Consider the following 12,337-nt stretch of genomic DNA (forward strand, 5'->3'; position numbering starts at 1 on the left):
AAAAACTTAGTAGTGGCAAACTGACCAGAATATAAGTTGAAAAATACATGATTCCAGAATCTGCAGTCTATTTGGGAATAAAAGTCATTGTATTGTAGAAAAAATTACTTCAGTAAAAAAAAAATCGTATCTGGGGGTTTTGCATTAGAAACACAAATAAAAGAGCCAACCCAACAATTAGATAGACCAGACCTGCCTAATGCTGTAAACAAAGAAAATTGCTTTATTTTTATTCAGAACAGAAATTCCTCAATTCCTTTCATTAATGGAATATCCCACAAGTCCCCGTGCTGGGTTTTTTTTATATTATTTGAAAAGATAATACAGGTTGAAGCAGGGTTCATTCTTTAGCCAAGTGTCTGTTAGCATGAAGCACGGTGTCTGTTAGCATGAAGTCCGTGCTTCTTAAATTGACAGATGTCATTTTTGCAATGGCTCCAAATGCTTAAATCTCAGCAGTTAGCAGCACGAGGTTATCACAGTGAAATCTGAATATTTACTTAATTGCTATTAAAGGCTATTTAGTCTAAAGCCTGAGACAGTCATATGCAGTTGAAGGAGTCCGCTGTTTATAAAAACTTAGCTGGGTGCTCTGCATACTTGCAGGAAGTTTTCAGTACTTTAAAATCTAGTTAGGAGGGATGCATCATGTTTGAAACCTCTTTGACCAGAGATGTTTTTACACTATTGCACATAGGATCTTGTTTCAAATGTCCATTTAAGCATATTGTAATGCATTAATACATTTGAAGTGCTTGCCTGAGTCTTAGCACCCTCTGATCTTGTTCCTGGCCTTCCTGCTGAACCATGTATGTGACTCTAGACACAAATCCAACCCTGTTTTGCACTGTTTCCCCTTTTAGTCTTTTCTAGCTAGGCTGTAGGTTCTCTGGGATATGGGCTATTTCTCAGTGTTTGTATAGCACTTCACATATGGAGATCATGGCGTGTTTGAGTCCTTTCAAGCAGGAGTATAGAGCTGTTGGTCAGCAGGTGACCATGGGCTTCTGAGCATCACACAGGAAATAGTCAGCTTCTGTAGAAACAAAACCCAGGCAGACCAAATTTTGCCTGCTTCCCAAGCAGATCAAAATGTTTTTAATTTGACAGAGGTGGGGAAAATACTCCAGTTCTGACACCATGCCTGCTCCATCGTTCCTTGCCTATGTCATTGGTGTACTTGGTCCAAATAGGTCATCTGATGATACATTCTGGGTGTTCTGGTTGACTGGTATTCAGAGTGCTAAAATCCATTTATTTGCTTGGTTTTATGTCCCCATGCACAGAAGCTGCAGATTCAGACGCAGCTGAAAAGACTCCCTTGCAAAATATCCAGGCCTAAAATCTTACCAGAGGCAAAACTCTGGTATATAATAAACTGTATTGTGATCTTTGGATTAAAAGCTCTGCTTGAAACTCTGTTTTATGGCAAATGTATGTTTAATATCTGTCAATTTTAGTTAATTTTAAAGATCTACATATTTTCTACATTAATCTGTATTTAATTCCCTTGGGGCCATTGGTGATTGAATTTCTGCTTGCTTTCAGCTTATTGATTGCTGCTTTTCTTCCCTTTCTAGATAATCCAGCCCTGTTTTGGTTCTCCAGACACATCTCTCTCTGGGGAAGCATTTCCTTCAATCTTGCTGTATTCATCAATTTAGCAGTTGCTCTGTTCTACCCTTTTGGAGATGATGGAGATGAAGGCAAGTAGAATTTGGTCTTATTTTTTTGTTTTAATTTTAGATGCTTTCATTTCTAAAGGTAGCAAATAAGGTGCATTTTCAGGTTTAGTCATATCTGGAAACCATTTAATGTCTCCTAAGTAGGTACCAGATGTTGCCTGAAATGTAGTGGTTGATTTGTGTGTCACGTGGCCCACACAATGCAGAGTAGAATAGACAGAGCATAAGCTGGAGATTATCTAGATGATCTCAGCTAATTTTTTTATATTGCCATATTGCAGTGTCCTACTGCACACATTTAGCTGCAGCTTCTGAACTGAAGGAGGATTCCTGGCAACAGAGGGACAGAGACTTCTTAAGCCTGACCACATCGAATGACATGCAGTCTTGAAAACATATGGAAGAGAATTATTTGAAAACTAGCTTGTTGGCTTTTGACTATATGGTTTATTGGCATAAAAGGTTATAACTGTTGCAAGGGATAAATGCATTATGTAAAAATACTCTTAAAACTTATGATTCTGTCTCTGCTTCATCCCATGTCACAGGAAATATTTAATGAAATTTTTTATTTGCTATGAATGCAGCAGACTAGCAGGAGGCCTCTTTGAAGCCCAAACAAGCTTAATTGGGATAAAGCAGACAAAATAATTCAGAATACTGGTAATGGGAGCAGAGCCACTCACCTCTGGGCCTTTGATTCATGGCCAGTCAGTAATGTGACTGAAAGTCACCTCTGTCTGATGGCATGTGAACTGGGCTGGTGGAAGCAGTCCAGCTTCTAGTAGATACATGTGCTTTTCACAAACACCACAGCTGGCACTAGCAAACATTCCTGCTGGCTGGTGGAACAGAAAGGCAGCAGATTAAAATATATTGGCATGGGGACCACACTGCCCTCGCAGCCCAAGGGATGGTCTCTGCAGGTCACAGCTCAGGCAGCTCCACAGCCTTGTGGAGTGAAGCAGAGTTTGCAGGGCTGTGCCCTGGAGAAGGGAAACGTCTTTTCCATAGGGCTTTGTAAACTGGGGAGTCATTCAGAGCATGTTAGAGCCCACGGAGAATGAGAGGAGAAATAGAGGGTCAAAAATAAACCTTTTAAGCTACTAAATTTTAGCTAATCTATACTCATGCAAATCCTCTAGTCTGCAATCAGTAGGTATTAATACTTATTCTGAACTGCAGATTTATATGGCATTAGTTTAAGTGGCCCCAGTAATCCAGTGATAGCGCATTTCAGGATTCCAGCTCCTGGTGCTTGTAAAGCCAAAGGGACTCCTGAGCAATAAGGAATAGGTGTGGCCAAATCTTATTAGCAGGTCATCAGGCATCCTCCTTGCTTCCAGCCTCCCTCTCCACCATAGCCTGATCCAACAGCTGGAGTTTGTCTCCCATTTTTCCCCTTCACCCTGTGTAAATCCACCTGTCTGAGGTGCCTGGGCTGATCTAATCATCCCAAAATGCTGCCTTTTAGGAGGTGTTTGCTGTTCTTATGTAATATGACATAAGCAAAACTGCTCCAGCTGAAGGCCATTCCTGAAAGGAGCCTAAAAGAAAAAAAGGAGACAAGAGCACGTGGTGACAGGACAAGGGGGAAGGGCTTCAAGCTGGCAGAAAGTAGATTTAGTTTAGATATTAAACTATTATTATTATTTAGATATTAGAGGAAAAAACTCTACCCTGTGAGGGTGGTGAGGCCCTGGCACAGGTTGCCCAGAGAAACTTTGGCTGCCCCATCCCTGGAATTGTCCAAGTCCAGGTTGGATGGAGCTCTCAGCAACCTGGGATCGTGGAAGGTGTCCCTGCTCGTGGCAGGGAGAATGGACATTGGTGATCTTTAAGGTCACTTTCAACCCAGACCATGATTCTGTGAGGACTCCTTACCTCCAGGGTACCTGTCTGCACATGGTCCTGGTGTGGGTCCTGCAACATGAAATTGCTGGACCTGCAGTAGGGAAGGAAAGCTAGTTTGTGGAAGAACCACAGAGAGCTTTGGCCTTACCTTTCAGATGGGCTTGCAAGTAATTTTTTAAGATCCTTTACAAGTTTCTAAATCTTGTTGGCGAAGAAACTCTCTGCCAGAGCTGACCTTGAACCTCCCACATAGAAATACTCCTGAACTTCGGAAGAGTTTGGATGCCATCTGAATGTTGAGGCCAGGGCCTGGTCTCATTGTTTTCTAATCCCAGCGATGCTGCTCAGCTGTGTATCTGTTGCCAAAGAGATAGCATGATTCCTATTGTGAGTCTAGCTAAATTTTCAATTCCCTTCTCCCCCGTCACTGACCTCTCAGTTCATCCCATAACAATAGAAGTCAGTGTACAAGTGTGACAGTGCCTTGAGATCTGAATGTGCTTTTTATATCACAGCAACATGGTGCGTTTCCAGGGCTTTAAGCCGAGGGTGAGGGAAAACAGGGGCATGGCTCAAAACTCGGGGAGCGCCTGGAGCCAGCATCTTGCAGAGCAGCAGGGACTGGCTGTGCAGGCAGCCGGGAGCACTGCAGATGCTGCCCAGCCCTGCCCGGGGCCGCTCCCGCAGTGCCAAGTGCCCCGCTCCCGTGCAGAGGCTCCTGCGGAACACCCGCGGCCCTTCGGCAGGGAGCTGCTGTTTTGGGAGCCGGGGCTGGAAACGTGTCCCTCCTCTCACTCGCTGTGCTGCCCCCAGCACCGGCTATTTCTGTAGCCGAGCAATCATGGAATCAGACCGGAGGGGCCCTAATGATCCCTGCAGAAGGGAGCTGATTAGTGGCTTGCTCCAGGAGAAGGGTAAACTGTTCCATCTCTGAGCACTCCCTGGATTTTAATGGAAATTTCATTAGCCGCTCGTATTATTACCTGTGCAAAAAGCAACAATACTCTGAGAATAATAGCTCCTGCTGCAATTAGGGCAAGATGTGGTCAGCAGTTGTGATGCATGAATCACGCTTTTGTTAGCTCTGCCGGCAAAGGAATTGATCTTTTGGATCCGTTTCTTGGTGAAAAATGGAGTCTCCAAAGATGCCTTTCTCAAATCTCCCTTTCTCCTCTGTGCAGGCACGCTCTCACCGTTGTTTTCCGTGCTCCTCTGGATAGCAGTGGCATTTTGCACAGCAATGCTGTTTTTCATCTCCAAGCCTGTTGGCATTCGACCCTTTTTGGTGTCTGTTATTCTCAGGTCTATATATACTATAGGGCTCGGTCCTACCTTGATACTCCTTGGTGCTGCTAATGTAAGTACTTCAAAAGCAACCAGAATTTCCCTTTCAGCAGAAGGAAAGATGTTAAGGGTCTCCTATTAAAAAACTCCTTTGATTAGAGCTGAGCAAAAACTTCTTTTTCTGGTTAATTGGTTAAGCCAAAAAAATAAATCATTTCCAGTCATCCTGAAACAGCAGTGTCAGCAAAGTGGGAAGCTAAGAAAAAAACTGGTTTAGTTTTGTGCATATGCAAATATTTTACAAACAAAAAAATATGAAATTTAAAGAAATATTGCTGCATAAGGGCAATCAAATCTACAGTTTCATGTTAAAAGAATAATTTTCTCTACCAGTAATCTCAGCACTATTGACACAAATTTGTGAAATGTTTCTGAGACCTTAAATATATTTTCAGGAAGAAAAGAGTTTTCAAAATTAAAAATTCTCTCAGCCCTTTGCCAGATCTCTTAACTTAGACATGAATAAGTTTGCATGCTTACTGAGCTTGGTAAAGTACACAATCATGCTCACAAGTCGTCTATTTAAATTTCTGCCTGACTGCTACAGCTCTAATTCACCCCAGCACCAAGTATTGAGCTGTTTGCCACCAGTTCTGTATGTGAGAATTTCACATACTGAAAAATACCCAGACATATAGTCAAAGGTAAAGGCAAGTAAGAAGTATTTGCCCACATCAAGTTTGTGAACAAAGGAGTCATGTTGAGTCCTCATTCCTTGTCCTGGACTGCCAGAGAGATGAGGTGAGACCCTTTGCTGTTCACTTGTGCAGTGCTGCTCGTGTGCAGGCAAAGCTTGGGAGCCATGGAGAATCTAATGCTGCTGTTTAAATACTATACTTCAAAAATGTCCTCAGTTCTGAAGGGGTTTTTTAGGGATTTTAAACTGAAGAACACGATCTGAAGGAAATAGATCTCACACACCCCCACACACACTTTCTGTTGTGTTACTATTGTTCTCTTGGCAGTAGCATGCCTCGCTCCTCTTACATAGTCTCGGGTCTAAACTCAAAATTGTTGGGAGTTCACTCCCCAGCTGGATTTTAATGTCTCGTGACATTAACCCTGCCCACGTCATCACTAATGTTATAGGAATAAATCACAATGTAGTGAGGCACAGTGCAGTGCTGGAGAGGTGATGTACTTCCACTCACCCTCACGGGCTCATTCCCAGTGCGCTGTCAGAGCTGGATTTCTCTCGCCTCACTCTGGCTATCTACCTAAAGGTTGTGCTTTTAGTCAAACCAACCTATCTAGACAGCAACCCAAACAATAAATACCAAGATTTTTCTGATGGCTTAAACCTAGCCTTTGTTACCCCTCTACAGCTCTGTAACAAAATCGTGTTCCTGGTGAGCTTTGTTGGGAACCGTGGGACTTTCACCCGTGGCTACAGAGCGGTCATCATGGACATGGCTTTTCTCTACCACGTGGCCTATGTCCTGGTCTGCATGCTGGGCCTCTGTGTGCACGAGTTCTTCTACAGCTTCCTGGTAAGTACGTGCTGCTGTGGAGGGGAAAACTTTGCAAAAATAGAAAATACCGTTACCCGTGCAGCTGTCTTCAATTTCTTCCTGACAATCAAGCCAAATCATGTGTATTTTTAGCATGCCGTTGTGTTGCTGCCCCTTAGGAGCTGCTGTTTTTATTAGAGCCTGTTTCTGTTAGGACTTATTTTATCTGTTTTAGAACTGAAAGTTTGCTCCTTTCTTCTCAGACAATCATCACCCAGCCCACTCCTTTTTCCCAGCTTTCTTTATATTCTGTGTTCCTGTATCTTCTGTCAGCCCTAGCATTTTGAGTTGTCCAGGGGTGTGTGCATCATAGCTGTACCAAAGGATCCCATTCCTCATCCCTAATACATTTTTATCAAATTACTTGGGAAATGCCTCTGGTGTAGCAGGAAGATTCATCACCTGAAATGTATCCCACTTCATTTTCTTTTGTTGCCATTACCCAGATGGAATGCCTTTTAATAAGTTGGTACAGGTGCAGTGAAAATGAATCACACAAAATTATGCTAAACTCCGCTGACTGCTCCCTTCATGCTGAGTAGTGATAAAAGGTGTTTCACTGCTCTTGTTTGCTAATCCTTTTGCTCTATAGTGGAACATGTGAAATTTGTAGGGAGACTGACTAAATTGTGGTCATTTACATGGATTCACTTTCCTGTTGTGTTTTTTCTCAGCTTGCTGAATAGTGGTGAACTCCTAGCATTTCAAAGATGTGTTAAGCACACTAAAATTTTCAGGGGTTTAGTGCTAACTCAGGTAGTGCTGTTGAAGTCAGACTTTCCAGATTTTGACATTGAAATCTGCTCAAACTTTGAAGCAGACTTTAAAGGAGCCAAGATTGTGGCTGTAGCTGCAGGATCCTCTTCAAATGGATGTAACTCTCTTTCTTAAAAAATGCACAAATTACCTGCTGTTCCTTCAATGAGTTAGGTGATCTCTATCCAAAGTGCCAAGCAGCTTAAGAAACATTTTTTGTACTTACTTTTTTTCAGTGATTGCTATTGACCAATGTCCATGATTCATGGACATTATCCATGTACTCAGGTTGCTTCCAGGTGTTCACTTAGTGGATGTAGTCTAAACTCTAATATTTGTTTATAACTGTCTCCCCTCTTTCTTCCTTCATTATTAATCCTTTCATAAGGCTGTGGATTTCAGATAAGTTGTGGCTAATACCTTCTTCTGTGGAGAGTTTTGATAAATCAGTGTGTCACTTTATATCAGTAATCTGAGTGTTTTGAAGTAGAAATACATACATTATAGATAAGGTCCAAAGCACTATAGAACATCAAGAAAATTGTAAGAGAAAAAAAAGTTAGAGGTTCTTGTAAAGCTCCTGTCACATTTAATTGCTGGTTTAGGCTTTTGACACTTAAAGCAATATTATCTTAATATATACTTTTCTTTAAAGTTAAATGCCAGGAAAGCTTATAATGCAGGATAAAGAAGAATAAAAGTTTCTAGTCTTATACAAACAGTGCCATGAATTTAACTTTGTCTTAAAGAGGGGTGGCCCCAATCCTTGCCCATGTGACATTTACATGACACCATGAACTCAAATAAGTTTACAAATATGTAATTACTTATATGTATGAGTGCATTTTTGATTTGCAGCCTGTGCATGTTTGTCAGATGAGAGATAACATGAAAAATTACTTTGTAGATAAAGATCCATAGTATGAAGACACTTCTTCAATTTCAATCTAACCTGGTTTTATACAGGGGGAAACAATGGATCTTCATGGTAGGTGTTGTCCATCTCTGAATCAGGCTCAAATATACTTTGTAGCTTTGGATTTTGTTATAATAAGTTTTAAAATTTAAAGTTCTGTGCTAGATTTTCTCCTCCATAAGCACGCCCAGCTCCCACTGAAATCAATGTGAGTTTATGAAGCTGAGAAGGTAGAACACAACTCGATGTATGTTTCAGTAGTTCAAATTGTTTTCCTGTGTAGAATCTATATATTGCCTCATTTGTATTCATTTTTCCTCTACTCTCTGCCTTCCCCAGCTGTTTGATCTGGTATACAGGGAGGAGACATTGCTAAATGTGATAAAAAGTGTTACCCGGAATGGCCGTTCAATTATCCTCACTGCAGTGCTAGCACTCATCCTGGTTTATCTCTTCTCCATCATTGGCTTCCTCTTCCTGAAAGATGACTTTATCATGGAGGTTGACAGGTTGAAAATCAGGACCCCTGCTGCAGGTATTGTTTTTTATATTAAAATTTCCTTCTGATGTATCCCTTTTTCTGTCTGCCTAACCTAACTTTTCATCTAAGGACATCAAATTTCTTTATTTGTTCCTGTGTGAGTGCAGTACTAATTCCATATACCTTAGAACTCAATTAAGTCTCAGTGTAAAATTTAATGTGTATAGGGTTGTTTTAGTCTGGGCTTATTTGTTGAAATGCTAAAATCTAACACATTTGATTTATTATGTTTGCTTCACAAACTTATGATAACATTAAAAAAAAAATCTCTATTTCCTAAGGATTTTCCTAAGTGAAAAGCAGATTGAAGTGGATTGTATTGGTTCTCATCCCGCCTTAAAAGCAGCTCATGGTAATTTCTGTGTACTGCATGAGGCATGTGATCTTAACATGTTCATTAACTGCATTCATTTCACTGCTTTTTAAGCTTCATCCAGCAGAAATTTATTACAGAATTCACATTTCTACTGATAGGGGCATCTTTTAAATTCAGCATGTATCTCATGATCATCATTGTTAGTGTATAATACTGCCTTCAGTAAAGTCATTGGGAGATTTGGAACCAGTTTCAAAAAGGCCAGGATTTCAGCTTTCTGGAATGAGGGACTGCTAAAGTGAATAGAGAGCTACAAACTTGCTGTGCTAGAAAAGAGCCAGGTCTGGTCTGTTGAGAGCTTTGTATGTGCTGCCAACCAGCCTGCTGGGAGCATGGGCAGGGGAGTAACTGGCTGCAGAGAAATACTAGAGAATAGCTGGTGATTAAATTCCTCGAGGCATGATTTTCCCAAATGCTGAGCCCTTCAGACCTGTACATAAGCACAGAACTGGCGGAACCCAGCCGGGGCTGTGTGCACTCACTGTTTGCCAGTCTTTTCCTGAAGTTGTTTTTTCAGGATTTAAAGCTCACAAACAAGGCAAAGGTCATTCAAGACTCATGGGCCTGATGTACTTCAGCAGCTGGTTGAAAACTATATGAAAAAAAAGAACTTGACAGATTTCTTTAACATACCATGATTTTTTTTTTTTCTTTTTCTTTTTGTTTTTTTTTTTTTCCTACTGATCATCCACTAGGGGCTAAAATGGATTATATTTGACTTACCATTCATTTTTGTGACATAACTTAGGGTATGAAGTCTCACTTTGAAAGGTAGTTGTGACCATCTTAATAAAAAAGGCTACACACAGCTCTGGTCTGATCCAGGGCAGCAGCTCCCGTGTGTTTGTGTTGCTTCTGTTGAGCTCTTGGCAGATTTTTGTGGTGTGGGTATGTTCTTGCTGGCTTCATACATTGCCATTTCTGATCAAAAACTCATCAAGAAAATATGCTGACTCCATGTTGATGGAACATTATGCTTCCCAGGACAAGTGCTTTAAATTTTTTCTTTATAAAGTAGCAGAAAGAGTAAGTCAGAGTGCATGTTTTCTGCATTACACATACTGTCTTAGGCTGTTATTTTGTTGTATAGTTTTGCCTTCATTTTTTCTCCTTAAACCTTTTTTCATCTCTAATTTGAAATGCAGAAAATTGTTGAAGGTGCACAAGAGAAAATTGGTTTGATAAAATCAAGCTGATGTACACATTTACCACTTCGGGAATGTTAAATTAGTGTTTTACACAAACCCATACATATTTACAAATGAGTACCAAACTGTGTTATAATCCTTGAAAACCCTTAAATATTCTACATTCAGGATAACTGAACATCAGCTTGGTGTCCTTCTTGTCAGCTTTTGTGAATAATTTATCTAATGGTTTTAAAAACTGACATTATTTTCATATCTGACAGTTGTTTCTTGCTTTGAATATATTTTGTTCACACCAGAAGCAGCTGCATTTGATGTAGATTCATTAATTTCAGGAGATGAAATGGGAATAGCTGTGATATACAGTAAATATAAAACTGTGTTTTTGTTCACTGTGATTGCTTTGAGCTGTTGAGGCAGACTCTTTTGAGGAGAGAGGAATTGCCGGTGCAATTTGTTCTGTTTTTTCTTCTTATCTCTCCAACCTGGTGATTCGCTCCTAGAAAATAATGATTTAAAACTTTACATTAATGTAGTGCCTGTCTTTTTGTCAACATCCCACTTTTTCCACAGGTATTGGTGAAGTTCCCACTACAACCCTGACATCAATGATGGAAGCCTGTGCAAAAGAGAACTGTTCCACAAGTATCCCAGATCTTAACCCAGGTCAGTACAGAAGTTCCCTCAGACCGATCACTCAGAACCAAGCGATCCATGGAAATGTTCAAGGCCAGGTTGCACAGGGCTTGGAGCAGCCTGGTCTAGTGGAAGGTGTCCCTGCCCATGGCAGAGGGTCAGAATGAGATGGACTTTAAGGTCCCTTGCAACCCAAACCCCTCTGTGATTCTCTGATCTGTGTGTTGTTGCAGGGACTTCTGCTGGTGTGAGAATTGACGATGACTGCTGTGAGTCAGAAGTGATCAACTTCTGCAAGGCTTGGAGCTTAGTTGGCAGCTTTGCTGTTAATAGGAGTGCTTCCCACACCTGATTTCCAAATGCTCTGACATTAATTTTGTTATTAAAAGAGCTTGCTGAATCATTATGCTTGAACATACAGGTTGCTTCTTGCCAAGTGACTTAGCTGAGAGAAGCAGCTTGCTGCTTGTCTGCAGCATCCTCACCTGCACGCACTGAGCCACTGTTAGATCCAGTTAGGGCCACAGAAATTCATTTTCATGGCATAGCATATCTGTCAGCAAGCTTTTGTGTATTTTTTCTACCTGCATCCGGGCCAAGGCCAAGACCTAAGAACCCAGATCCAGGCCCATGTGTCTGTCTGTTTCCCACTCTTTCCATGGGGCCCTGTCCAGTTGAGGTGGCTGGTCTTTCACTGCAGGTAGTACGTTTGGTTTGATGTGTTGTGGCCTTTGCACCGGAGGTGTGTGCACAGTGGATGGTCTGCAGGCTCAAAATATTTATTGCCACAGTTGCCTGTGGTTGATGGGGGCTGAAAGTGAGGACATAAATGGTCCCTTTCTGTGTGCCAGTATAATGTTGTTTCACAAGCTTTATTTTTCCACTACTGATTTTTGAGTTTTTAGGATCAAAGCCTTCAGGGAGAGGGCTATAAAAGTAGGCTTTTTCTCCCCAGCTGGTGTGTAAACAGGCCTCATAAACAACATGGGAAGCTGTCTGACTAGATAGAGAAAACAGACTAAGAGCTATTGGCAAAGCTGCTGCATTCAAAGAGTAATCAATCAGTCAAAGAGAAGCAATGTGGCTTTTGCCAAGCTCTTTAAATGATAGAAATCTCACATTTCTCATTGTTTGGGTAGTGCTCCTTTAAAATCAAGCCATAATGAAAGAGGGCTGTACAAAACATCTAAGTGCACTCTTACTTAGTCTTGAAGAAATTTTATTTATCCAGTACCATTAAAGCCCACCAACATCCAGCAAGAACAGTTTTGCTCACCTTAGACACCTTGTCAAAAGAATTGTTCTACTTTCTGTCTTTTCCTGAGACAGATTTTCCCTCTGGCAAAAGTGTGAGTGGGTTGGAATGCAAAGGCATGAGATCACCATCCCTGGAAGTGTTCAAAAGGTGTGAGAATAGGGAATTTGGGATGTGGTTTAGTGGAGAACATGGCATTGTAAGGTGAGTGGTTTGGCTCGGTCTCAGAGGTATTTTCCAACTTTAATGGTGCTATGATTCTATGAGATTTAGGGAGTTTCACATTGCAGCACCAGAGAAATCTACAGCTTTGTG

At 41.2% G+C, this 12,337-nt stretch overlaps 1 protein-coding gene across 1 annotated transcript in view; it reads left to right on the forward strand.

The window, feature by feature from the left end:
- Nucleotides 1–12,337, forward strand: part of LOC131591576 (inositol 1,4,5-trisphosphate receptor type 2) — a 244,024-nt gene that overhangs the window by 200,558 nt on the left and 31,129 nt on the right. The window contains exons 48-52 of the mRNA XM_058862400.1: nt 1,581–1,706; nt 4,721–4,896; nt 6,209–6,373; nt 8,406–8,601; nt 10,705–10,797. Of these exons, the coding sequence (XP_058718383.1) occupies nt 1,581–1,706; nt 4,721–4,896; nt 6,209–6,373; nt 8,406–8,601; nt 10,705–10,797 (756 nt within the window). The remainder of the gene's footprint in view (nt 1–1,580; nt 1,707–4,720; nt 4,897–6,208; nt 6,374–8,405; nt 8,602–10,704; nt 10,798–12,337) is intronic.

Source organism: Poecile atricapillus, chromosome W (genome assembly GCF_030490865.1).
Source record: "Poecile atricapillus isolate bPoeAtr1 chromosome W, bPoeAtr1.hap1, whole genome shotgun sequence".
Lineage (NCBI taxonomy): Eukaryota > Metazoa > Chordata > Aves > Passeriformes > Paridae > Poecile > Poecile atricapillus.